This window comes from Apostichopus japonicus, chromosome 5, assembly GCF_037975245.1.
Source record: "Apostichopus japonicus isolate 1M-3 chromosome 5, ASM3797524v1, whole genome shotgun sequence".
Classification (NCBI taxonomy): Eukaryota; Metazoa; Echinodermata; class Holothuroidea; order Aspidochirotida; family Stichopodidae; genus Apostichopus; species Apostichopus japonicus.
Window position 1 is genome coordinate 5977411 of NC_092565.1, and position 25081 is coordinate 6002491.

The 25081-nt window shown below is 37.7% G+C and overlaps 1 protein-coding gene across 5 annotated transcripts; it reads right to left on the reverse strand.

Annotated features, from left to right (window-relative positions):
- Nucleotides 1-272: 272 nt before the first annotated feature.
- On the reverse strand, nucleotides 273-22810 carry LOC139967434 (solute carrier family 49 member A3-like). Of its 5 annotated transcripts, none has more exons than XM_071971213.1 (14): nucleotides 21631-22810; nucleotides 20666-20824; nucleotides 19568-19870; nucleotides 16331-16465; nucleotides 15394-15510; nucleotides 14245-14397; nucleotides 13795-13952; nucleotides 13496-13611; nucleotides 12352-12455; nucleotides 9005-9109; nucleotides 5869-6744; nucleotides 5325-5409; nucleotides 4584-4704; nucleotides 273-1977 (listed from the first exon to the last, which is right to left on the reverse strand). In XM_071971213.1, the coding sequence occupies exons 1-11, from the start codon at nucleotides 21817-21819 to the stop codon at nucleotides 6571-6573; spliced, it is 1713 nt and encodes a 570-aa protein (XP_071827314.1). In that variant the 5' UTR covers nucleotides 21820-22810; the 3' UTR covers nucleotides 273-1977; nucleotides 4584-4704; nucleotides 5325-5409; nucleotides 5869-6570. The 5 variants fall into 5 exon arrangements, with proteins under 5 accessions (XP_071827314.1, XP_071827318.1, XP_071827315.1 ...); XM_071971217.1 differs by having other exon boundaries at nucleotides 5869-5900; nucleotides 21631-22808; XM_071971214.1 differs by lacking the exon at nucleotides 4584-4704.
- Between the last annotated feature and the right edge of the window lie 2271 nt (nucleotides 22811-25081).

The following is a 25081-nucleotide window of genomic DNA, read 5'->3' on the forward strand; positions in this document are numbered from 1 at the left end:
CAAAGTTCCCAAGCGGCACCCAAGTCGGCTGCCACACCTCTCCCTGACAAGGTTCCCAAGCGGGTGAAGTGAGTTGGCTACTACCCCTCTCCCTGACAAGGTACAGTGGAGAGGTCTCCCCTATTCCTGATGTTCAGTGAAGGAGAAAATATTTTATAAAACACCCAAGGCCCAACAACTGGATCTTTAAATATTTGAAATGCATCTTATTTTAGCATCTCACCTTATGGTCTAGTTGTAGATTAAAATAATAGGCATCACAAGGTCCCTGGTTCAATTTCAACTAATGCAATTCTTTTTATTCTTCCAGTGAAAGCACAAGTAAGAAAAAACTCGCCGCCGATTTTTCATATCTTGTTTTGCAGCTGACAAGTAAAAAAGTAACCACAATATGTCCACTTAGGGCCAACAAAATATTGTATCTATATCAAACCACCCGAAGAGAGGAGTTTTAGCATTCTTTAGACAGGGGGCAAAGAATAGTGATTCCTTGCCATATAATTTGCACAAAATCCCACTTGGCTATCTAACTGATGTAGAGTCTAGTGAGTTAACATTTGTTCAAGAAATTAAGTGATAACCATAAATGATCAGACATTTCAAACTCCCTAGACCACAGAAAGTGTACTAACTCACTCTTTGGACATCAACCTATTCAGTCACTGATAACGTTTTTACAGTACATATGTTTTATGCCCAAAAAGGGTTTAAAATCCAGAAAGAACAGTCTTCATCTTATCTGAAATATAGACCCATGAATGTTGAATATGTATGAGTAAATAGACATAACCTTTTAACTTTTTTGAGTTAGCAAATCAGCTCTGCCACCAACCTACCTCTTCAATATACAGCTTTGATTTTGAAGCTATATATGTCCACAAGAATTTCAGGCTTTTGGCAGCTGATGACTCCAATATACATTTGACCTCTTAGCAGAACTGCTCAAAGTGTGATGCTTAGTGAGGGGGACCTACCACCTAACTATGACATTTAACCGATGCTACAGATGTTCACTAAACTTGACTTCAAAGTTTTTGTATTTTGGCCGCTGATGACCTCAATTGACCTTTGACTCCGCTCAGTAACTGGATCAGCCAAAGAATTCAGTGCTGTAAATTTACATCCTAATTTTCATGAAATTCATGCAAGATATGCTTGCATCATCACATGACTATCCTTAACGAAAAACCTTTCATAATTTCCATCTGCAAATCTGAGAAAATTTTCAACACGATACCTGTGAGAAGAGCACTTTTGAAAACATGCAAGAGAGAAAAAAAAACACTGTTTTTTTTATGTGCAGGGCAGAGATGGTCTTATGGTATTGCAGAAGTATTCAAGACTATGCATGAAATATAGATAGATTTCTCCAGAAAAAATGCTGCCAAAATGTAACTTAAAATTTAGGAAAGCAGTTTTTCAAGTATTGTAAGTACAGCTTTCATAACAGTATTCTCCATTTTATCTCTTGCTATTTCAAGGGAAAAAAACTGCATATCCTTAGTGCTTCAATATTTACACACATGGTCATACAAAACAAAAAGTAGAAAAGCTTAAATATATATATATAATATATATACATATATCTTTTAAGAAGCTGCAACATCGGCGGCTCAAAAAGTTTGTGATCCTGAAAGTTTGAAACCGGCAGGACTAGCTGGATCGAATCACTCTCCAATTCTTCTTCAACTTTAGTCCTATTTCTAATCCCTCTGTCTTCTTCTGCCTTCAGGAGGTCATCGTCTGGTAAGCCTTTCCTGATCTGCTCCGAGTTAGACCGTACTTTACTCGGAGATGGGATGGAGGCTTTCATGTCATTAATGAGACTAGAGAAGGGATCTGAATCGGCTACAGGGGCTTGGGATTCCAATTTATTGTCTCTGTCTGATGTTACGTCATCTTCCCAAGTCTCTTCCAAATTTAAGTCTTCTGGAGGTCTCTCAGGGAGCTGTTCCGTGGTGGACACCATAGGTGGTTCTGTCAAAAAAAAGAGTATGAAAGAAAATTACTAGATAGGAATACACAAGCCATGTAGACAAAAGTACTCTGCATAAAGTGTAGATCACGCATGTTAAATTTGAAGACTCGAATGAGTCAATGATAGCCAATAATTTTAAGGGCGAACACAAATTGCTTTGGGTGATGGGAGGGGGTGGGGGAGTATCACTTTCTTGGTGGGAGGGGGTCAGAGCCACAGACAGAGATGTAAGAACATTTATTGATTTCCCTAACTTATGTAATGTCAGAAATGTCCACAAACTGTCTAGTATTGTTGTATCAACTACAGTAGTTACAGAATATTATAATAAAATGTAACAAAAAATTTTAAAAAAAAGGAAGGCCAAAAGTGTTTGAGTTGCAATATATTTACAAGCTACAGTATATTACAATGGAAAGATATGAAGGAAAACTTCATAAAAAAGATGACTTTAGAAACAATCCTCAGTTAATTTGTTGTGAACTGTTGAAAAACAGTGCTATCAGGCCTGGCTGGATTTTTTATGCCACTTTTAATTTTTGAGGGAACGACCCTTTCATTTGCCGAGGTTCATCGGTTTAGAGTGACAAGAAATACTTTAACCATTTAGCTCAGATCCAACACAAAATCACAAAAAGAGTTTTACCTGTCTCAAATGACATGTTTACAGTGGTAGTACAAATTTGTGAACTTTTAGACAGATGGTGTTTTATTTTCATTCAATGGGTGCAAGGGTGTTGTTGTTTTAATATCAAGTTAAAGGAACATGCTTTGGTTAAGTGAGTTATTAGAATTTATGTAAAGCAATGGGTTAACATTAACATTAAAGCCTGTACTAGAAGAGCTGATACCATCATCAAGTCAGCCTTTAAAGGAACATACCTGAGGTTAAGCATATTTTAATGGTGAATAGCTTGAAACTGGATCAGCAGTGTATGAGTGTAAAATCTCAAATTAACCTTGTTCTGGTGGACTACAACATTATTGTGCCTAAATTCAGACTACATTTGTCATTTAGGTAGATACTGAAGAAGTGAAGGATATGAAGTCATGCTGTCGAGGAAGGAAACATTTCTTTTACAATTTTATTAATTCTTATTCTCATTTCATTATCTGACAACAACACGGATGGAGAAATGTACTACATCTCAACCTGCCCATAATCTGAAAGCAAAGCCAGAATATTAAAGTGGAGGGTGGAGTGGAGGCAATAAGTAAGTGTTTACTATTTTGATTACATGTGCTGAAAGTTTCTCCATTTTGTTTATCATTATATTGATGATAATACTAGAGTTTGTGTTAATGGAAAAAAAAATGCCCTATATCTTTGCACTTGTGTAGCAAGTCAGTCAATTTCTTAGCAAGATTCGCTCGGGTAAATGGAGCAACAGAGTTCGGAGTGGGTTTAGTTGTACTGGATATGTGTTTTGGTGGGGTTACAGACAAAATCTAAGAGATGGGGAATCTAGGTCCCACCCTTGGCAGTGCATCCAAAACAGCACAATACTAAGTAACTGGGTGTTTATTTACAAATAAATTACAAGTCTTTAATTGAGATGGAGAACAACACACAATAACTGCAATGTCCCTAAATATTCCACTAAGACCTGCCCCCCCCCCCCTCCCATTGACCAATTCTCTCCTAGTCTCTTTACGTGTAGCGTTTCCAGAAAGATCTGGCATGACCCGACATTAATATTGTTACACCCTTTTCAAGATATTCCTCTAAATATATTTATATTTATATCTATGGGGTTATAGGAAAAAATTATCACTGCACAGAACAAAGCCTTATTTGTCAAAACAAACGTGACACAATGCACGTACAATTTAAGGGAAACCCCCCACCCAAAAAAAAAAAATAATGCACAGTTGCACTATGTGGTAAAACTAATGGCAGGTATAATATTGTTTCCAATACACTAGTAACTGCACAGCTACTTTCATGATGGGTAAAAAGGACTATTTGCTTTGTGTGAATACTTATTCAGTTCTAGGAAAAAGGGACGAGCTTGTTATGCTTACAATATTCACCAAAAAAAATACTTAACACTAAATCTGAGGATGAAGGAAATAAACTTGATGTATACTTTAACGTTCAGAAAATTCCACTCTCCTCAACTCTGTTGTACTCCCTCGATTCGGTAAGACTGAATATTACTAAGTGATATTTCATCACAGTTAGGGATACTTCTTTCCGGGGGTGGGGTGGGGTTGGCGGGTACAACAAATTTAACAACTGCACTCATTCAATACAAAAACTTGGTATCAATTTCATATAAGTTAGGTAACATCTTCGCTTGCAAACTACCATAAATAGAACATTTTAAGCAAATTTAAATGTCCCTGATTTATGCTTGACACTCCTGTTAAACGCGCTCAGGTTTATTTAGCAGCGAAGTCAATCTTTGTACTCATTGGTTAGTTTTGAAATTCATTCCAACCTTCTTCGCACATGACCATATCTGTGACCTGCTCGCAAACAATAGTCCAACAAACCATTGTCTCCAGCAAACTGCTACCAATCATATTATACAATGCGAACATCATATCCATCTTGTATCTCAACGTACCAAACCCAAATGGAAGAAACTTGAAAATGTACCTGGCTCTTCCTCCTTCTGTACGGCTTTATGAGATTGAAAGACCCGTTGACCTAGCATCTTGATCTCTGCTACCAGTCTCTTCACGGAATCCTCTGATTTTACTACGCTGTCCTTCAACGTCTAAGCAGAAAGATGGATTAATAATCAATCACGCAAAGATGGATTAGTTATCAATCACGCAAAGATGGATTAGTAATCAATCACGCAAAGATGCATTAATAATCATTGCTTACAGATTTCTCTTTTGTAATACAACCCACAGGGGAAATGAATTCCACCCCACCAAGATGGGGAATATTTTCACTTTCATTAAATGACGTGTTAACTTTTTTCCCCCAAGGTCTGTTCATACCACCGTCTCTTATGCTATTGTCGCGTTACAGGAGCAGACGTCACTTACTCTCTTCGTTGGGATCTGGGTAGGAGTTGAAATTTAAGCCCCAATGAATGAGCTGCAGCTTGCAGATTAAACACCAAATGCTTCATCACCTACAGCAGTGGGTAGTTTCACTTAGCATTCTATTAAACATGAAATGTAGTGTAAGTAATGAAACTTGAAATTTTGACCATGTTACATGATGTTGCATGTTAGTCGCAATGTAACATTGCATCTAATGATATTAAACACCAACAATATTAGGACAGCCCTTGAACAAAGCAATTAAACTTACATTAAACTAATGAACTATACTCAAATTGACAGTTAGATGATCGGTTAATTAATAGTTTTGTCATCTCACCTTCATTCTGTCATGGATTGCTTCTTAAGTCATCTTAGTTCCTTGCATACCTTGAAGGTAGCCATCTTTATCAATCATATCTTTCCTGTCGACGAAAAAAGAAACGAATGAAACTTGCCTAATAAACTCCCTTGTTATGGGATCTTAGCATCTATTACGATTAAAACATAAGACAAGATGGCAATCCATGGCATCTCATCTCTTCTATGATGGAATGGATCTACAATGAACTTTGACCTTGACCCTTAACAACTGCATAAGTTCTATTTAATTTGTCCCATTATAGTCTACATATTTTGTGGTTTAGGACATATAGGACATATTTAAAATATACAGCTAAATGAATGGTAGGTAGGAGATTCAGCATACAACCATATGCACATGATACACATAGACCAAATGAATTTCTGATACATGTATAATGGACATGTATTTGTGTATGTGGTGGGAGGGGGCTACTAAGTAGAAGAGACCTGTTCAAGAAATATGTGCATGTTTTAAAGGATCGTTAAAAAAAGACAAATTAGAATTATAACATACTCACCAGGCTTTTTCAAATGCTTGTTAATTGAAGTCCTGTTGACAAAAAGTGGAGAGTCAATGAATGACCTTTGCAGGTGTATGTTCTTAGACAAGTCAACTTGGTAAATTTCTCTGTTTGAATCTCCACTGCTAGCTTATATCTCCACTACTAGATATCATTGGTGTATCTGCATTCCTTATGTGATCCAAATTGGTATTTACATTCCTTATGTGACCCAACTTTTATTAATGTCTCTACCTGTGTTTTATTTTGGGGGATTGAAATGGGCGTATGAGTTATGAAAACTAACCTTATTAAATGAATATTTCCTCTTTGTTTGTTATCTATTATTCTCTGTCAGTACAAATACTTCCTAATAATAGACAAACTTTGTAAAAAAAATCCATAGGAGACACTAATAGTGTTAATAACAACAAAAGAATGCGTACGAAGGAAGCTGATATATTTAGTGAGATGTGTTTCTTAAATTATAATTAATATTAAATATTTTTAATATGTACACAAAATACCACTTTGGATAACTGTTCTACAAGAAGAAATAAGTTTCAAATACAGTATTTTTTATACATGGGATTAGTATTGGAATAAAGAAGGTTGGATTTTATAATCTTCCTTATTACTTATTTAAAAGTGTAGGACTGGGTTTTCCAAGACCGTTTTTTTGGTTTACGAGCATGTACAGTGGTTTGGCAATGCATTGATTTAGACTTTTAAAGAAAAAGGGATTAAGTACGTAACAAAATTAGGCTTTATGCACACTGTTCCATAACAAACTGTAAAAGGATTAGTGTAATCTCTACAATTGTTTGTTGCTGTTTTCCCAAGACTCTGTATCAGATTCCATTTCACTTTCATAGTCCTCCTCATATGGATCAACTGGAACAAAAAAAATTATAAATTCTATGAATGATATCTGACATTGCAGAATTAGGCATGAACCCAACAGGTAATTGAATTGCCACTGGTAGTAGTTTTACTGAAGTGTAATCTTTTTGGCAAACAGGTATTGAAAAACCCCAATCTGCTCTTCTCTAGCTATGGTGGTTAGCACAATATAGCTATCTCTAATTCTTCAGCATCAATTTAAGATACAGTACTTTACTGAGTATTTTCTAGTGTTTTTATTTTCTAGCAGAAGCAAAAGAAACAGGTCTATGCAGTCACGCTTGTGTGTATGGATGTATATATGTAAGTGACATGCATGTGATGCCACTTGTAAACATAGTAACTTGATACTTAAGGCAAACTTCAGTTGAGCTCATACTAGGTAGGTAGAATACCTTTTTGTGAGTACATGGTCCCTATTGCTTTTGGTTGAGGTCAAAGTTCATCTGAGGTAAAATACTGTTAACCTTTTAATCATCGTAATTTGAGACAAACTTCAATTAAAATCATGCTTGTTATGTAGATTATTCATAGTGAGTATATGGTCCCTATTGTTTTTCTCAAAGGTCAACAGATGTCAAACACTGACAACCTTGTAAACAGTGGCGGCGGAACCGGGGGGGCTTGGGGGGGCTCAGCCCCCCCCAATGAAAAAGTTGAGGGGGCAAATGCGTGATAAGCCCCCCCAATATTTACCAAGGCTCCGAAACGTGCATCTGCCCATTTTTCAATGCATATTTGTCGATCTGTCCGATGCACACGTATACTATATATGTGTAATAATTTTAGTAAATGCTGGGGGACCCTCGGCCCGTCCCCTGGCTATAGACCACATTGTCACCCCAACCGCGTCTTCACGCCCCGTGAAAAGTGGAAGCAGTGAGTGTGAGTACCGGTAAGCGTAACACAACTTCGTCTTAGGCCAATGACTTGCCTCATTTCAGCCAGTTCTCAAACATCCCCTTACTTGGTGACGGAGCGTCCATATATACAGTCAGGGGGCGGATGTCCCCCCCCCTGACGGACTCAAATGGACTGCTGGCGCCCTTTTCAGCACTACTTTTTACTTATTCGCAATTATTGACTATTTTATTGCGCTCTCATATACCTATTGACATTTTTCATATTCTGTTGGTGTAATTTTCCGACAAAATGGAGACGACACCTATTTATTCACTGTTTATCTGAAAATTAGCAAGGCCCAGAAAGGGTCATTTCCTGCAATCTAGGGAGTAACTTTACTCAAAAAAATTCTGTACGCTCCGCGCCAACCTGTGGTGGCGCTCCTCTTAGATAGTGTCGAAAGCGCCCCTACAGACCATTCTTGCCCCCCCCTGACCAATACCCCTAGCTCCGCCACTGCCCTTACTACACTCAAAAACGTCTTTACGAGTACACTACGAGTAATAGCTACTCTCTTAAAACATTATCGAATATACAAATTACAATGTTTTTACAGACTTTTACGTGCAATCTGAGAAATTGCAGGCTTGAGACCCATGTTTTAGGGCTAGGTATTCGCAGCATAAAACACTCGGGAAGTGCCGTTTCCGGCCATCTGGGGGTTTGAAAAACCCAAAATTTTCTTGTACGCTCCGCGCCAACCGATGGTGGCGCTCCGCTTAGATGGTCTCCACACATTAGCCCCCCCAATAATTTTTTCCGTTCCGCCGCGCCTGCTTGTAAACACCTTATCTTGACAAGACACACTTCAACTGAGCTCATACTTTGTATGAGTATTCTTTTGAGTGTTTATATCATCCATATTGTTTGATGTGGAGGTTAACAGAGGTCAAACATAAAAACCTTGTAAACAATATCTTAATGAGGTAAAATTCAATTGAGCTTATACAGTACTTGGTGGGTAGGTTACCCATAGTGAGAAGGTAGGTAGGCTTTCTTCTGTGCCAATCCGTCAATCTGTTGCTAACTAACCCCTAGCCGAAGCTAGCACCCATTTTAGAGATTGGTGGACTGAAGCAAACGGAGTAAAGTGTCTTGCACAAGGATTCAACGTATTGACCATTCAACATGTGGGACTCAGACTCACAACCTGTGTGTTGCGAGTCGAATGCACAAAGCACTAAGCCACCATGCCCCATAGTGAATGAATAATTTCTATTAGTTTTTTTCGGCAGTCAAAAGTCATGTGCGGTCAACAGAGGTCCAGCAATGTGTGGGACTGTGTGCATGCCATTAGCGCAAAAGGAGACCTTTATGTCCCTGGCTTAAGGATAATAATTTTCCTTACCAGGCAACAATGCTTTTTGCCTTGTTGGACAAACTCTCTTTGGGGTTGATCTGGAAGAACATGCTTGGTCAAGATCGCTACTTTCACTATCTTCATCCAGGGTACCTGCAAACCAAAATAAAAGAACCATGTACAATTTAATTTTGAAAGTATGAAATTAATTCTTTCAACATGAAATTGATAGGTAGATATTGATGGTTTGGCATATAAGAATTTCAGGTATCCTTTGACTCCATATTCAAGAACATCATATTCACTACAAATATTGTATTCTAATAATTAATTTACAACAGTGTGATTTCTTAACGAATAGTGCAAAAAGGGGACATTTATGTCCCTGGCTTAAGGATAATAATTTTCCTTACCAGGCAACAATGCTTTTTGCCTTGTTGGACGAACTCTCTTTGGGGTGATTCTGGAAGAACCTGCTTGGTCAATTTTTATTGGTCAATTTAAATTTGAGTGAAATTTAATGCACGTCCTACGTGAAGAACTAAAGTTATTTGAAGGTCAGAATCGTACTGGTCTTAGATGCATGGGCGGCGATCATGGGGGGTGGGACGGGGGACATGTCCCCCCTCCAACATTTTAGGTGGGGGATATAGTATCTAATGCCCCCTCCCCCCAATATTTGGTGGCATAGTTTCTTTTTGTGGCTATAAAAACATTTTTTTTTATGACATCGCTAGTAATTTCAAAATAGAAAAAGCTTAGATGCAACTTACAAGGCCTGGGAAGTGCCATTTCCAGCGATCTAGGAGGCATTTTCGGCCAAAATTTGCTTTCAAGCTTCGCGCCAACCCATGGTTGAGCCACGCTTAGATAGTTTGACTACAAGCTTCGCCCCTCCTTTGACAAATTCCTCGCTACGCGTATGTCTAACCGTGTTGAAATTTGTTACTAATTATCACTAAAAAATGGCACAGACTTTTCAGATATTATAATCAAAGAATGCATCTACAGTTTCCCAAGACACAGAAAGGCTGATAAATCCAAGTCAAGCGAAGGTAATGTAGGATCTGTTAACTTGATTGTATGTATATATATATATATATATTATGTATATATATATATATATATTATGTATATATATATATATATTCCAGCACAGCAGTGCACAGTTTTCTGTACTAGTTGTGCTTATAAGCCTTTATTATTATTATTATTATATAATTATATATATATATATATATATATATATATATATTTATATATATATAAATATATATATATATATATTTATATATATATATATATTTATTTATTTATATATATATATATGTATATATATATTTATATATATATATATGTATTTATATATATATATATATATTATATATATATATATTTGTATATGTTGAGACTAGTGGAACACTAGTAGTTGTTACTACTGTTGAGCGATCATCAGACAACTATTATTACTTATATATATATATTTCTTTAACTATCGATACTTGTATCAAACATTGTTATTCTATCCTGTATGTAAAGCAAAGGGGTATCCAGGGCCACCAATTCAATAGACATTGACTTGTGACTGGGAGGCAATCAAATTTCTGAATGACTGAGACACTAAATTGTGCCTATGTAGCTCAAAACAATATCCAGTAATTGCAAGCTATGTAAGGCTAACATTCGTAAAAAAAAGCACAAAAACAGAATATTTACAAATCTTTTCCTGTTTTTTCTTATATATTTCAAATGAAATTGACCCCATGCTTAAATTGCATCATGCAATGACATAAAAAAGTATAAAAAAATTAGTAAAAGTTGGTAGTAACATGATGATTACAATGTGCTTAATACAAATATAGTTCCCCTCTCAGACCACCCACCTTAGTCCCTAACCTCTCCTGTTTAGTCCCACACCTCTCCTGCAACCCCATGCCCACCTTCTTCTCCATTCATACCCTGCTTGTCTAATCACTTCTATAAAAACAATCAAAGTACATCACTTGACGTAGCTGAGTATTTCAGAAAAATAATTGCTAAAACAATACTGAAAGACACAGCATCGACCACAGAGACAAAAGGAAAGAAAGACACTCTGCCAAATCACCAGTCATTTCAATTATATAATTAATTATTAATTAGATAACTATATGCTCCAATTTGTCCTTCTTTTACAGCTCTATGTAATGGTATCCACTGACTGGTAAAGATCCAAACACGACGAGGCTGGAGGAAACCTCCCTTAACGACTACCAGCTATTGTAATTGGTAAGAATGCTTTCTCATGACTCTAGCAGGGCAGTCTACCACAGTACACAGTGGGAGATGACCCTAAGCTTGATGAGAAACTGGAAACGTCGTTCCGAGTATATATTTAGCATAAATCGTTACATTTAGGGTATAAAGTTTTAATCGACCTGTTTTTCTGTATCTGTTTAAATCTTTATGAGAGATTTACCCTTAATGCCCAAAAACATGTTTCGCTTGACGAGACACACGGGCGTAATTTGTGCATAATCGTGACATTTTATGATACAAAGTTTTAATCACCCTGTCTCTCTATATCTGTTTAATATTTAGGATATGTTTACCCTTAATGCCCAAAAACATGTTTCGCTTGACAAGGAACGTGTGCGTAACCTTTTTTCCTAATCAATACATTTATGGTACAAAGAAAAATCACCCGTATTTGTTTAATATTTTGTGTAATGTTTCCATACAGTCTGTGCGTTAATGGTTTTAATGGTATTAATGGTTTCAAATGACCCCAAACTGATATCTATGCTAAAATTATTAATTTGTCTTCGACACCGATTCCAAATATACCTGTGGGTAAAAATGTACAGCCGCTATCTTGAAAATTATCTTTACAAACATCAAAGATCCTATTATGAATTTATATTGACAACTGCTGTTTTTACCAGTCGGTGGAAAATTAACATCTTACCATTTGTGCAATTTGTCAATCCAATGTAACATTGTATGCTTTGACAGGAGTGTGTATTTCATGTGTATATCTTATTTACGTCGAGATCATTTTGCCTTATCTGTCAAAGCATCACAAAAGATCATTTACTGAATATTTATGCCATGAATGGATTGCTTGGCTTTAAAACCTATCCTTTTGTGCCGGGGTTAGTAGCAATACCAGTATAAAAAAAAATTGTTAAAAACAAAATCATTCCTTAGCAACAATTGCATACAAACTGAATCCACTAAAAAGCACACCAGTAAAAATGTATTCGACCTTAAAATCTTTCAATATATGGCAGAAAATTTATAAAAATATATAATTTTGACTTTTGTGGTTTGAAGGTGACTTTTGAATTTTACAAAATTGGCAGTGGTTCTACACTACTATTTTCCGTAGATCTGTAGTTTAAGGTTCCGTCTACCCTGTCTCTCTCTTCCGCAAGCAGTCTGTGGTATTTAGTTCGCACCCCGAACACGTATAAGATGGCAGCTACCACTGAATACACGGCAAACATCAATGCAGTATCTGGTGAGAAGGAAAGTAGAGTTAGAGGTAGAGACTAGATGTAGAGTAGATATGAAGATGGAGATAGAGATCTCAAGTAGATATACATAGACTTAGAGGTAGATAATAAGAGTGGATAGATAGACATACAGAGGTAGACATACAGGCATATAGATTTAGAGTAGAAATAGACAGATAGAGACTAAATGTAGAGTCGATATAGAGATAGCGATAGAGGAAGATAGTGATAGATGGAGATATATGGAGATATACATTGACTTAGAGGTAGATATAGAGTAGATATAGACTACGTAGAGTATTAATACATATACACAGAGGTAGATATAGAGTAGATAAATGGACAAAAGAGTAGATATCAAGTACATATAGATACAAGTAGTGTAGAAATTAAGAAACTGAAAATTTCAGGTATTCCAACAGATATTGTAGAGTAAGGTCTGGTAATTTTCAGCAGGAAATGTGCAATCTTTTGATCCGGACAACACAGAACTATACTGTACTCTGTCGAACTAGAAAGGCCTGCGTGTTCACTGCTCTTTGACCATGACAGATAGATAAGTAGACCTGTGTGTTTGGGCGGGCGGGCAGGCGGGCGACCGACCGACAGATAGACCCATCGATCCATCAATAGATAGCGCGTGGGCGGGGAAAGACAGTTAGATAGCACGTCAGCTAGCAGCGAGATGGCGCGTCAGCGAGAAAGATAGATAGCGTGTCAGCGAGATAGATAGATAGCCCGTCAGCAAGAAAGACAGTAAGATAGTGCATTATGGATAAAGACAGTCAAATAACGAGATAGCATGTCAGCGAGAAAGACAGTCAGATAGATAGCGAGAAAACGTGTCAGCGAGAAAGAGTCAGATAGCATGATAGCGCGTCAGCGAGAAAGACAGTCAGATAGCGCGTCAGCGAGAAACACAGTCAGATAGCGATATAGCGCGTTAGCGAGAAAGACAGTCAGATAGCGCGTCAGTCAGATACTACTACTTACAACTACTTATAGAGAGGGATAGATACATGGATAGGGAGATACTACTTACATTTAAGGTCTTTGACGCCGTTGTCTTTCGAACATACTTGGATTTCTTCATCCTCTGGGGAAATGTCTACAGCTAGATATTGTCCAACCAAGACTAGCACAATGCCTTGGATTTGTCTAACAAAACAAATCAAAGTGAAACATGTAAGGGTTTATAAAACTACTTCTGAAAACAACATGATTCTGGCAGTCGGAACATTACCATGTCTTTCCAGTTGACCATGATGAATTTCTTATCAGTTCACGGCCTGTACAACAGTGAAACTGTTTAAATCTGATACTGCAAATTTTGGTACTCACCCAGACATGGCAAGGAATCCTCCACTGGTTCCTTCTGCTACAGGGTATGTTGCCTCGACCCCAAGTTCATAAGAGATTGGTAAAGTAGCAAAACCAAAGAAGCCAAACCCAGCAGTTGAAATGGCAAGCAAGACACTCTGATCCTCTTGTTGGGAGGCCTACATATACATAAAAGATAAGGCAATCACTGTAATGGTAATTGAAGACAACTATATCCAGGTTTAATGTTTTCAACTAACTTTTCCATGCAAACCAGTAAAATTTAAATTCTTCCAGCATCCAGCCCTAGTGGAAGTTGTTGATTGTCATACAGTACACGATACACTGAAATATGCCCACCCCCCCTTTCCCCTACCTACCTACCTCCCCCTTCCCCTCCCCCCATCCCCTTTTTAGCTTAATATCGTTGTTTATACAGTTACACCATGGTGAAAGCTTTCTCCCACTTACAATGTAAAATGCACAAATGAACACGACCGACATAGAAAAGGTGACTTTTGCAGTCAGACCAAACTTCTTGGAGCTGTCCACGTACAGACCAGCTATCATGGCTCCAAAGAATCCAGCGATAATAATAGCAGCCCCACAGATTCCTGCAAAGACCTGAAATACAAAAAATATACAAAGATTTTTGTCAGACACAATCCCAGGCTCATGTACAGTAGGCAATTAAGAATGCAGTTGTTGTTAAGGACACTCACAGTTGGAAAGAACTGCAATAGTGATATCCTAGATGATAACCCACCCAGCGTCGAAATACACGGGGGGCGAAGGGCTCAATATTTTTTAAATATGAGAAAAATCGCCCCTGGTAGTATCAAAGGGATCCGTGCATAATTACTTTGGACATAATTCTTCACTCGTTCGCGCTTATTTACCTTAACTTACTGAACCAAGATCCTTAAAGAATACGATATAAATTATTTGTTTGCCGCAAGTTTTCCTTCTTATGACAACTTTGTCTCCAGTTCCACGAATTCCAAATTCGTTGTTTACGAACACCATAGACCTAGGCTGGGTCATAGTGTAGCCAAATGATATACATAGTACCGAACGTGCTCGATACAAGAACTACGTCACAGCTTCGTACATACTGTGAAGCCATTACATTGAAAATGGCAATGAAATATTCTGGGAAACAGTGTACATTCCACCTCCTCCATAAACACTACATACCGCCTCGAAGCAAGTTTAAGTTGTTAACTGATTTTTGTCAATGACCAATCCAAATGGTTCGCTATCTGCACATGTATTATGTCAAGGAATTTTTCATGTGCGGAGGTTGTTCACAAACTTCACCGAGCATTTGTAAACAAACAGCGAAACCGTTTCAATTCTACTTATTACAGGGAACAGTTTGAGCTTACGAAGTACGTCATGTGTTTTGAAGGCATTCATAAATATCTTGTGTTCATATATTAACCAATTAAAAAAGTTAAGTGAACATCACGATGGCTTGGGTAGACGCAGGCAACCCCTACACAGCGATAGTACCAGCGGCAAAGGTAGACTACTAACAATAAACATGTCAATATCCCCATTTGATATTAAAATATTTGCTGCACCCCATGAGAAGTGTTTACTGACTGATATACTTACATCGTTGTAACCTTTGACACAAACAATCTGGGACAGAAGAGAACTGAGGGCAGAGAAGAGTGCGAAACCAGCTCCAAAGGAGATGAAGAGCATCACGTAGGCCTTGTTGGTGAAAAGCTGAAGTGAAAAGCACATCAACAATAATAAAAAGACTTCTCAAATTGGAGGTTTTGAAAGAATAGTCCAGGTCAAAATTTCTTTTGGATATGTTAAAGAGGAACATAATTTAAGCATTCTCGTGAAATTTGCATTCAATTCCTCTGTACCGTTTTTGAGATATTGACAGTTGAAGTTGCCCCCTGTCGTACCAAAAGTGAACTTGGTGAAAACAGGTGTGACGTCACTATTGCACACTGATAAGAAATGTTTTGTTTTCTTTTAAACTTTACGTCTAATTTTACACTCCACGACTGGATGCATCCATCATGTGAATGTACCATAGGTACAGTATTGGTATTTTATAAACTTCACATCTCCCTTAGACAAACTAGTAACACGATCCAATCCAAGGTCGAATCAATAGACTGCAAAAATAAATAAATAAAAAACAAAACAATATTTGTCAGTGTGCAACTGTGACATCACACCTGTTTACTTCAAGTTCACTTTTGGTAGAATATCAGATAACTTCAACTGTCAATATCTCAAAAACAGTACATGTAAGGAATTGAATGAAAATTTCACTACAATGCTAATATTACGTTCCTCTGTAACATATCAAAAAGACATTTTTGACCTGGACTATTTTTTGAACATATTTTGGAAATCTTCTCTGTCAATGAAAATTGAGAACTGCATTCCTGTTGTTTTTAACGTCGTCAACCTATCATTGTGTGCATAGTAGCCCGATTCATAACGACTCATATAATCAATTTCTGAACTCTGAAGGCAAAGTTCGTTTCTGTGAATTCTGGCCTGCATATGTCATGTCACATACCTTTTTGATGCCAGTGAAGAACGGTTCACTATCCATGGCTGCACTAGCACTGGGAGGAATCTCAGGTTTTCCTTTGTAGATGCAAAGGCTCGCCATGAAACAGCCGATAGCACCTGGAACTATAAACCAACCAAGCTGTAAGGAAAGCAGATAATTTCAGTTACAAGGAGTTTAAAAATCACAGGTCATGTTTCAGGGCAACTTTGCATATTTAGTAAAAACCAGAAAAAGACAAAGTTTAGTGGTGACGATGCCTAAACAATGATGCCTAAACAAATATATATTCATAGTGTGGTAAGCCGTAAAAGTTCATAAACATGTACTTATGCACACCATAATGAAGAGGGTTATATATCAATTGACTAATGCAGCAACATATCAAGAAAGACCGTATCAGTTATCATGTGGAGAAAGCATCAACCGTTTTTAATTCACTGGTAAGGATTTTACGGTATAGAATGTTTAGTCCAATTCCTATGTGAAATTGTGAAATATATACTTTCGACACACAGATTGTATGAATAAAGGAAATTTATGTTACCAATTTTGAGCTGGCAAATCCTTCTTAAGATAAATTGCTATTTATAGACTGACAGCTCTACATGACATTGTTTAAATGCACTGTGAAATATTTTGACAACCTGCAAGTCATCTGGTATAAATTACAAAGCAATTTGCCCAATTTGAGACCACTTGAGATAACCTTTTGACCCCTTCAGCCAATTCTCTACCATTTGAGATAACCTTTTGACCTCTTCAGCCAATTTTCTACCATTTGAGAAAACCTGTTGACCCCTTCAAACTCAGAGGGTGAAACTAGATAAGGCCAAGTAGAATCTGCTTATTAAAATCAATACTACATATCAACTTTCCAAGTATGAACTAAATCGGACATAACCTTGAAGAGATATTGACATTTACATAAGAATTTTAAAGCCTGGCCCACTCAATAATATTCGTGAGATGGGAACCACAAATACTGTAGGGTACATGTATATATCATGGACATCTACCTACCCAGTTTTCAACTTGAGATATCGTAGTTACAACCTTGTCACTGTCATAACTCTAGCCGCGCCCATTCATGAATAATAATAAGAATCAATTTCTTGATTATATGACCATGTACCTATCATCAACTGACATCACCATACCACGAATGAACTAATTCGGACATACGGATCCAGAGATATTGCCATTATAAGATTTTCACATTAAGCCCCACCCACTCATCAATATGCATGAATGGGAACCACAAACTATCAAGTTCTTGCAGTCACTAAGGTAGATCCACAAGACAGGAACAGGTATGAAGATCATCAAAGCTTTGCTTCTGGAGATATTGCGTTTAAAAAAAAGGCATCATTTTCACCCAAACTAACAACATTGGCTATATTAAAGTCAATTGCATATTTTGCAGACTGAGCTTCAGTTTGAAAATTCAGAGTAGATATAAATTGAAATAACACAAACAATTGCTCTCACTGAAAGAAACATGTTTAGAACAACTTTAGAATTTGCAATATATGTACTGCAGGTGTAAAACCTTTTGAACGGCAAAGTTAACCTGCTTCATTGAAATTACACTTTGACTTATGTAAATGCTGCCCCAAAATATTACAAATTTTTAAGACACCTTACTTTAAAGACCCACTAATAGTACTTTCTTCACAAAAGCTTCTGCCCAAATTAACCAGTCAGCTAAATACACCTCCATGATGTGCTCTACTGTATATATACACATTTTTGGGGTTCGTCATACTCTTTGCACTAAAAGTTGATCAGGAAGAAAAGTTCAAATTTAGCAGTAAATACTGAAAAAGAATGAGTTCACCAGAATGAGGACACACAGTTGAATATTGAAACCAAATTTTCAAGCGCATAACCTATAGTAAGGTTTCAGTAACTGTCATGAAAGATCGGCATTAATAGTCATAAAAACTAGAAGCTAGAAGGTAGTAGATATTTGTGCTTTTCAATTTTCACTTTCAGTTGTTAACCTTGTACAGTTATATGAGTCTGAGATCAAATGTACGAAACAAAAACGTATTACGAACGTTCGAACAAGCTACGGATGACGGCAAATTAGGGGGAAGTATGACCAATGTTCACAAATTGACATTTCTGGAGAGGAAGTTTTCAGGTTTTGCCTTAAACAACTGAAGTTTCTTTCAAGGTTTATCCTAACCATATAAAATTTGGTTGGATTACAAGATTAATTTAAAAGAGGATCTATGACTGAGCCCTTTCACTGAAAAATAAAACTATCCCTTAGACAACTTGTAATGGCTCATGAAACTTAGATTTTCCAACAAGGCATACCTGTATATATATATATTACCTGGCCATATAAGGCAACCCCATAATTCAACTCCTAAATGGCTAACTTGGGATTGTCCAACCAGGCGTAATACCTGACCATATTAGGAATCCCCATAAATATTCAACTCCTAAATGGCTAACTTGGATTGTCCAACAAAGCATATTACCTGGCCATATCAGGCAACCCCATAATTCAACTCCTAAACGGCTAAAGTGGATTGTCCAACTATGCGTAATACCTGGCCATATTATGAAACCCCATAATACAACTCATAATGGCTAACGTGGATAGTCCAACAAGGCATATAATCTATATATAATACCTGGCCATATTAGGCAACCACATAGTAACCAGCCATTTGAAAGAATGGCTACTCTTTTGTATAGTGTTCTACAGTAGTGGGGTTGTACACTAACTACTGTGCTTTCCAGACTGAATATATAGCTACTGTACATAGCATCTGAGAACTATACAATGTCACATTAAAATAAGATTGAAAAATTGCATCTGGCAACAGTATGATGAGAATATGACCCATGCAGAATAACAGAAAAATCCCTTGTTTTATCTTCAAGAATAAACACACCATTATTCAGAAAGGATGAAGATTAACTTCTTACAAAATATTTTCATATTCACCTGGGAAGAACTACATAAATTGTCACTATACTACATATATGTCCAATATTCTCTAAAAGGACAATGAAACAGCAACATTTTGAAACACTGTTTCCACAGCAAAAATATTTGTCTTTGATGACATCATTGCACTTGCAAAGCTAAAATTAGACTACACAAACAACTGTGTCTTATGGTACGTTAGGGAAGACAATACTTATATACAGTAGTGTGGAATACTGTCGCCTTTGTTTCCACACCAACGTTTCACAAGGACAGCATAGGGTACCACTCACCATTACTGGAATATCTTTCGCCGTGTCCACAAGCATGGGAGACGCAACGAATGCGACGAGAATTCCCAACGGATTAGACGTCGACCCGATTGTATTGGCGAGGGCTCTGTGATTGTCTGGAAACCAAACAGCAGCCAGTTTCGTTGGGGCGAAGAGAAAGAAGGCTTGGGCTATTGCAGTCAGAGTCTGGCCAGCGAATACCACATAAACTGGGAGTTGGTCGTGATAATTGATGAGAAATTTCAAGGTGCTCACATATCGGACGATTAATCCAATCAAATTGAGCCAAGATCCTAGGACAAACTGGAGTTACAAGAAAATATAGGAAAGTTTAGCCTGGTTGTCTTGTTTTTGCAATAACTTTACAAATGCACTTCTTACAGGACTTGCCAGAATAATGTTATACTATGTATTAATACGTTCACCTACCACAGATTCACACAGTACACAGACGGTAGCAGATGTACACACACTGTACCTATGAAAATCCAAGCCCACTTTATTTAATACTTTAGAATCAAGGCTCAAGTACTGTAGTTACTGAAAGATTGGCCATCAAGGTCAAGTCAAGTACTAGCTAAACTACAAATGTACCTACTGTACATAACCAATTTCAACCCAAACAAGGAGAGAAAGCTGAGCTTAGCAGTCCTATCCATACTGTAAATGTAACCTGAAGTGAGGGCAGGACTTGGCAAAATACCTGTATTTTAGCCTAGAAATGACATAAACTACATACATGTACCGTAGTCCCTAATCAACCTAGTTTGGCAAGAAAACAGCATAATTGTGGTAAGAGCAAGTCTGCAATCTTACATCGTTATCAGAGATTAAGTTCGAGACAGCTGCCCCGATTGTCCTTTGAAAAGAGTAAGACTTATTTAACAGTGTAATGATATTCAGACTGAGTGAACAGAACTAACATATTATTTTAGGGTACTTTTGATGAAATTCACCCAGAAAGTGGGTCATCTCTGAACAACCATGAGAAATGAGCCAATCCTATTAACAGTGCACTGAAGTCAGATCCCCACCCCATGACCCCTCCCAATTTAAAAAAAAAAAAATTTAAGTTGATACAACCATCTATGAACTTACAGCAGCTCTGAGGCCATGGGTGTCAAGCACCCATATAGCTAAAAGTCCAAATGGAATTGTGGCCACCATGAAGACGATTGAAAGCCCATTGATAACATTGGCGGAGGTATGGTAGTATTCAGCTGCTGGGTAAGCGACGGGGGCAAATGAAATCCATGCCTGAGGAAATAAAAAGTCTAAACTTGTTATATATGTTAAGAATACAGTACATGTATGGGCACTAATCTCCAAGCTATTACATCTTTGGGAGGTGGGGGGGGGGAGGCATCACATTTTAATATATTTATACAAAATTTACACAAAAGGTCAACATAATTGATCATTTTTATAGCATTCCAATACCTGTTTACCATTAGCATTGTTGTAAAAATTCAAATTCGCGCAATTTGATCGCATTTGGAATAAACGTTTAGTAAAAAGCCACTTGCAATTATTATTTTTTAGTTTTCCTGTCTATTATCCATTAGTAACATCTTGTAAAATTCCTTGTCAGTCTTTCATTCTATGAAATAAACGAATGAATAAATAATAATTGTGAGAATTCTTTCAAATTACAAACTTGATGTTTCCAAATACCCTTTGGCAATTTTGGTCATTTTCGTTGTGGATTTCAATTGCGATGGAAAAAGTGGTTACAATTTGACTTACTACAGTGTCTATCAGTGCATATGTGTAATACTAGAATCAGTGCACATACAGTATGTATAACTATAAGAAAGCACATGTGAATCATGGGGACACGCGAAGTTACCGTACACCACCATACAATTTAATTATGTTAATATGAAGCTACAAAATCATGAAATTGTACTGGTTTGCATTGAAACATACTGTACATATAGGCTACACACAAGAGGTCATGCCAGATGGGCGGCAGTGCACTGAATCACAGGACTGAGATGGCCACCCTATTCTATAGGTAGGACAGTCTGTAACTAGGTCAAACTCAAAGCTTGCATACTTACCATAGCATTTGATATATTCATGACACATAATACCATGAGTATGTACCAACGTAGGGGATCAGGTCTATACTGAAGCGCTCCAGTACCTATGCCAGGAGTCCGACTCACACCATCTTGTGAATTTACAGAATTGTAGTTGAAGGTGTCACCTTTGGAATCAGCAAGCAGAGGCTGTCGTTGTGAAGACATGATTCTCCTTGCCTGATTAGATATTTAACAGGAATACAATCTTTGCGACTGCTATCAAGACTAAGAATGATAGTTGATACCACTACTATAGAACTAGTACTAGTTGACGTTGTGATTTGACTATCCTAGGCATATGCATCCACCTAGCCAAGCCGACGTTCGGATGAGATTCGTTGTTAGGATACTGTAGACGTGACTCGACGTGAAAGAGCTTTCCTTAGGCAAGGCCTAACGTTAGGCTAAAGCTAGCAATAGCAGACACAGAGTCTTGTCGGCTAGGGGGACGTTCTACTGAAATTACAGTCTGAATTTGCACATGATAGTGCAGTCAGGATAATTGCTGATAACTCTTCAGGATCATGCCATTTATGGAAGACAGGATTTTAACTGGCAGACGAGGACTCCTGGCAACACCCACAAAAATCGTAGCTCACAGCTAGCCCAACGGGAGTAATTATAGAATACAGGGCCACTCGATGATACTATCTGAGCATCCGGATGCGCGGATGCTCAGTCTCACCCCAGTACGAATGTAAGTAAAAATGTCAAAGTCCCAGTTCTTTCTTTTTGAGTGGATGCGCGGATGCGTGGATGCGGAGTCAAAAATTTCCTAAGTCCTTTGCTAGTACTTCTGTGGTGGAATTTTAGAGGGCGTCACACATGTACGGATGCCTTTTAAGAACGACACACTATTGATGTGGAATATCTTCGTACATACGGGACTTTCAGTATTGGAAATACGTGATGGTATATGTCGAAACTAGTACTCCCGGGGTGGATGCGCGGATGCGGAGTCAAAATGAAATACGTGATGGAAATTAGAGGGAGTCAAAATGAAATATGTGATGGTATATGGGGAAACTTTCGAAAATTATTTAAGTCCATTCCTAGTACTGCCGGGGTGGATGCGCGGATGCGCGGATGCGGAGTCAAAATGAAATACGTGATGGAATTTTAGAGGGCGTCATACGTGAACGGACATGTACAGACACACCGCGCATCCGGATGCTGGGAAGAGTTAATGAATGGCCCTGTATTCTATAATTGTACCGCCCAACGTATGGTTTGAACTGGGCAATTTTGTATAGTACAATCAGTGAGTTGTTATGTAACAATACCAATGTTCACGCCCGTACTTGTATATTGTAGCAAACCAACTGCATGCATTTCACTGACCATTGAACCATTTAACAAATGCTAGATATGAAAACGTTCATCTAGTGTACGGCAGAAAAGTACACACAAATGGCATTTGATGAGATTCTCCAGCTAGTATTCGACATTTATTTCATCTTTAGATAATCAACGTGGATTTAAAGAGGGTATCGAATGTTGTAGATTAAATGTTTCACAGTTTAATAGCAGTTGTGAAAATGGTCATTCTTTGAGTCATGTGGTATGGTCACAAGATAATAAATATTAGCAGGTGATAATCAGGTGATTGATAAAAAAGTGGCGCTATTGTGAAAATGATAAACAATAACTTTCGATACTTGTTATTGTAGCGTGCGTGCGCGCACATTATTGGCCTTACTGGTCAAGTGAACGACGCTACATGACTGGACGTTGAAACTTAAAAGTTTTATATAGTCTCTGTACATTTGCAGTTTCAGAGACTAGCTGCGTAGCTAACTTATTCTGCGCCTGTCACGGCGCTCATAAGCGCCCTTACTTTTGTAGGTAACTATACATGACTATTCTCCATGGAGTGTTCTCCGCCGGCCCAAAAAATAACACAATGAACAACCGAAAAGTTCTTCATAATACTGCAAGCTCATAATGGGCACTACAATACTGCATATTTGCAGGCAAATGCAGTTCTAGTTGGATCAGGGATTTGTATTGTGCCCCAGCTGATAATTTCCTCCTAACAGCCAGACTGGTTCGCGTGACTTCCTCGCTGTCATCATATATTCCCGGCCTAGGTAATGAATAGTACGGCAATTAGTACCCGCTTAGAGTCTTGAATAAGTTTTAAAACTCTTTAAGATGCATGCAGGAAGCCAGTGCATTGAATGAAGCAGAAATCGCATCCTTATATGATAATGATTCATTTGACAAACCATCCGTATACCTTCGCAATAGCTTGATCTTACTATAAAAAAAAAAACAGCAACTTACAAATGTAGGCTACTAATGATAGATTTTGAAAATAGAAACACATACCTGAAGAAATTCACATTGTCATAGAACGTAACATGTGGAATTATATTAATTCACGTATTTACTCTTATTTGTATAGGAAAGCATATAGGCCTAAAGGAAACGAAATCTATAATTGAACTTGAACTTGAAGAAGATCGCGAAACTTTACTCTCCTATGCCACCTTTACCCACTCCCATGTTCTTGACAAGACTGCAGGCTGATATTGAGTGGTTGATGATATGACTGAGGTCTATGGTGCTCTAACTGAAAGAAAAATGAGGACCGTTTTCTCCATATATTCTTCAAGATTAAAGTTCTTCTTACAAGCAGGATTTGGAATCTCTTTAGAGCAAGATGTCGTTTGCTCGGTGTCTATAGGCTTATAGCACGACCGTACAATGTGTGACGCTAGCACTCTACGTGAGCTAACTCCCTCCCACCCCCCCCCCCCACCCGCCCACCCCAACCTCGTACCGTATGTATACTAGCTTTTCCCGTGTTGTCTCTTATGCCAATACTAACACGATCGCATTTCTTGAATGATTATTTAGAACATTTTCCAAACTCTCCTCTCTTTACAATGTGCAATCACCTCTGTGCTATGGCCGTTAATGCTGGTATAAATGTGGGGGGGGGGGGGGGGAGACTTCCAAGTATAACAGTATAGTAAACGCAAAGATCATTGATTCTTTAAGGAGAGTAAACTAAGTTTGGTCTTCGCAGCTATTCACGCTACTGATGAAGACTGGTCGCTATGATGCCTATTAGCATGATTCTGGAACTCAAACTGTTGCTGTAACAGAAAGATATAACCGCAGATAAATTGTATAACAATGGATGTTATGCATTTTTAATGACACAAACGGCGTGCGATAGCAAGGCCATGCTGCACCCATATCAGAATTAATGGCATTTAACTAGCAAATGTTAGTATATAGTATCACCTATTTGTATCCTCCAACAAAACTTGAATCAGCAGTCTGGCTGAAGTTTCGGCAAACGTACGGCGATCTTTTCTATTCACCTTTCTGAATTAGTTGTTTGTAGAAGTGATATTTTAAGACACATTCAAACAGGATACCCGGCGGAGTTGTGGTTCTAAATGAAACAAACAAT

Excerpts from the sequence above, each read along its gene's own strand:
- LOC139967434 (XM_071971214.1), bottom strand. The coding sequence starts at position 21,819 with ATGTCTTCACAACGACAGCCTCTGCTTGCTGATTCCAAAGGTGACACC. Across the intron at positions 9,110-12,351 it reads TTGCGGAAGAGAGAGACAGG|GTACCCTGGATGAAGATAGT; the intron begins GTAGACGGAACC and ends TTTGGTTTGCAG. Across the intron at positions 6,745-9,004 it reads GCAAAAAGCATTGTTGCCTG|TTGATCCATATGAGGAGGAC; the intron begins GTAAGGAAAATT and ends TTTTTGTTCCAG.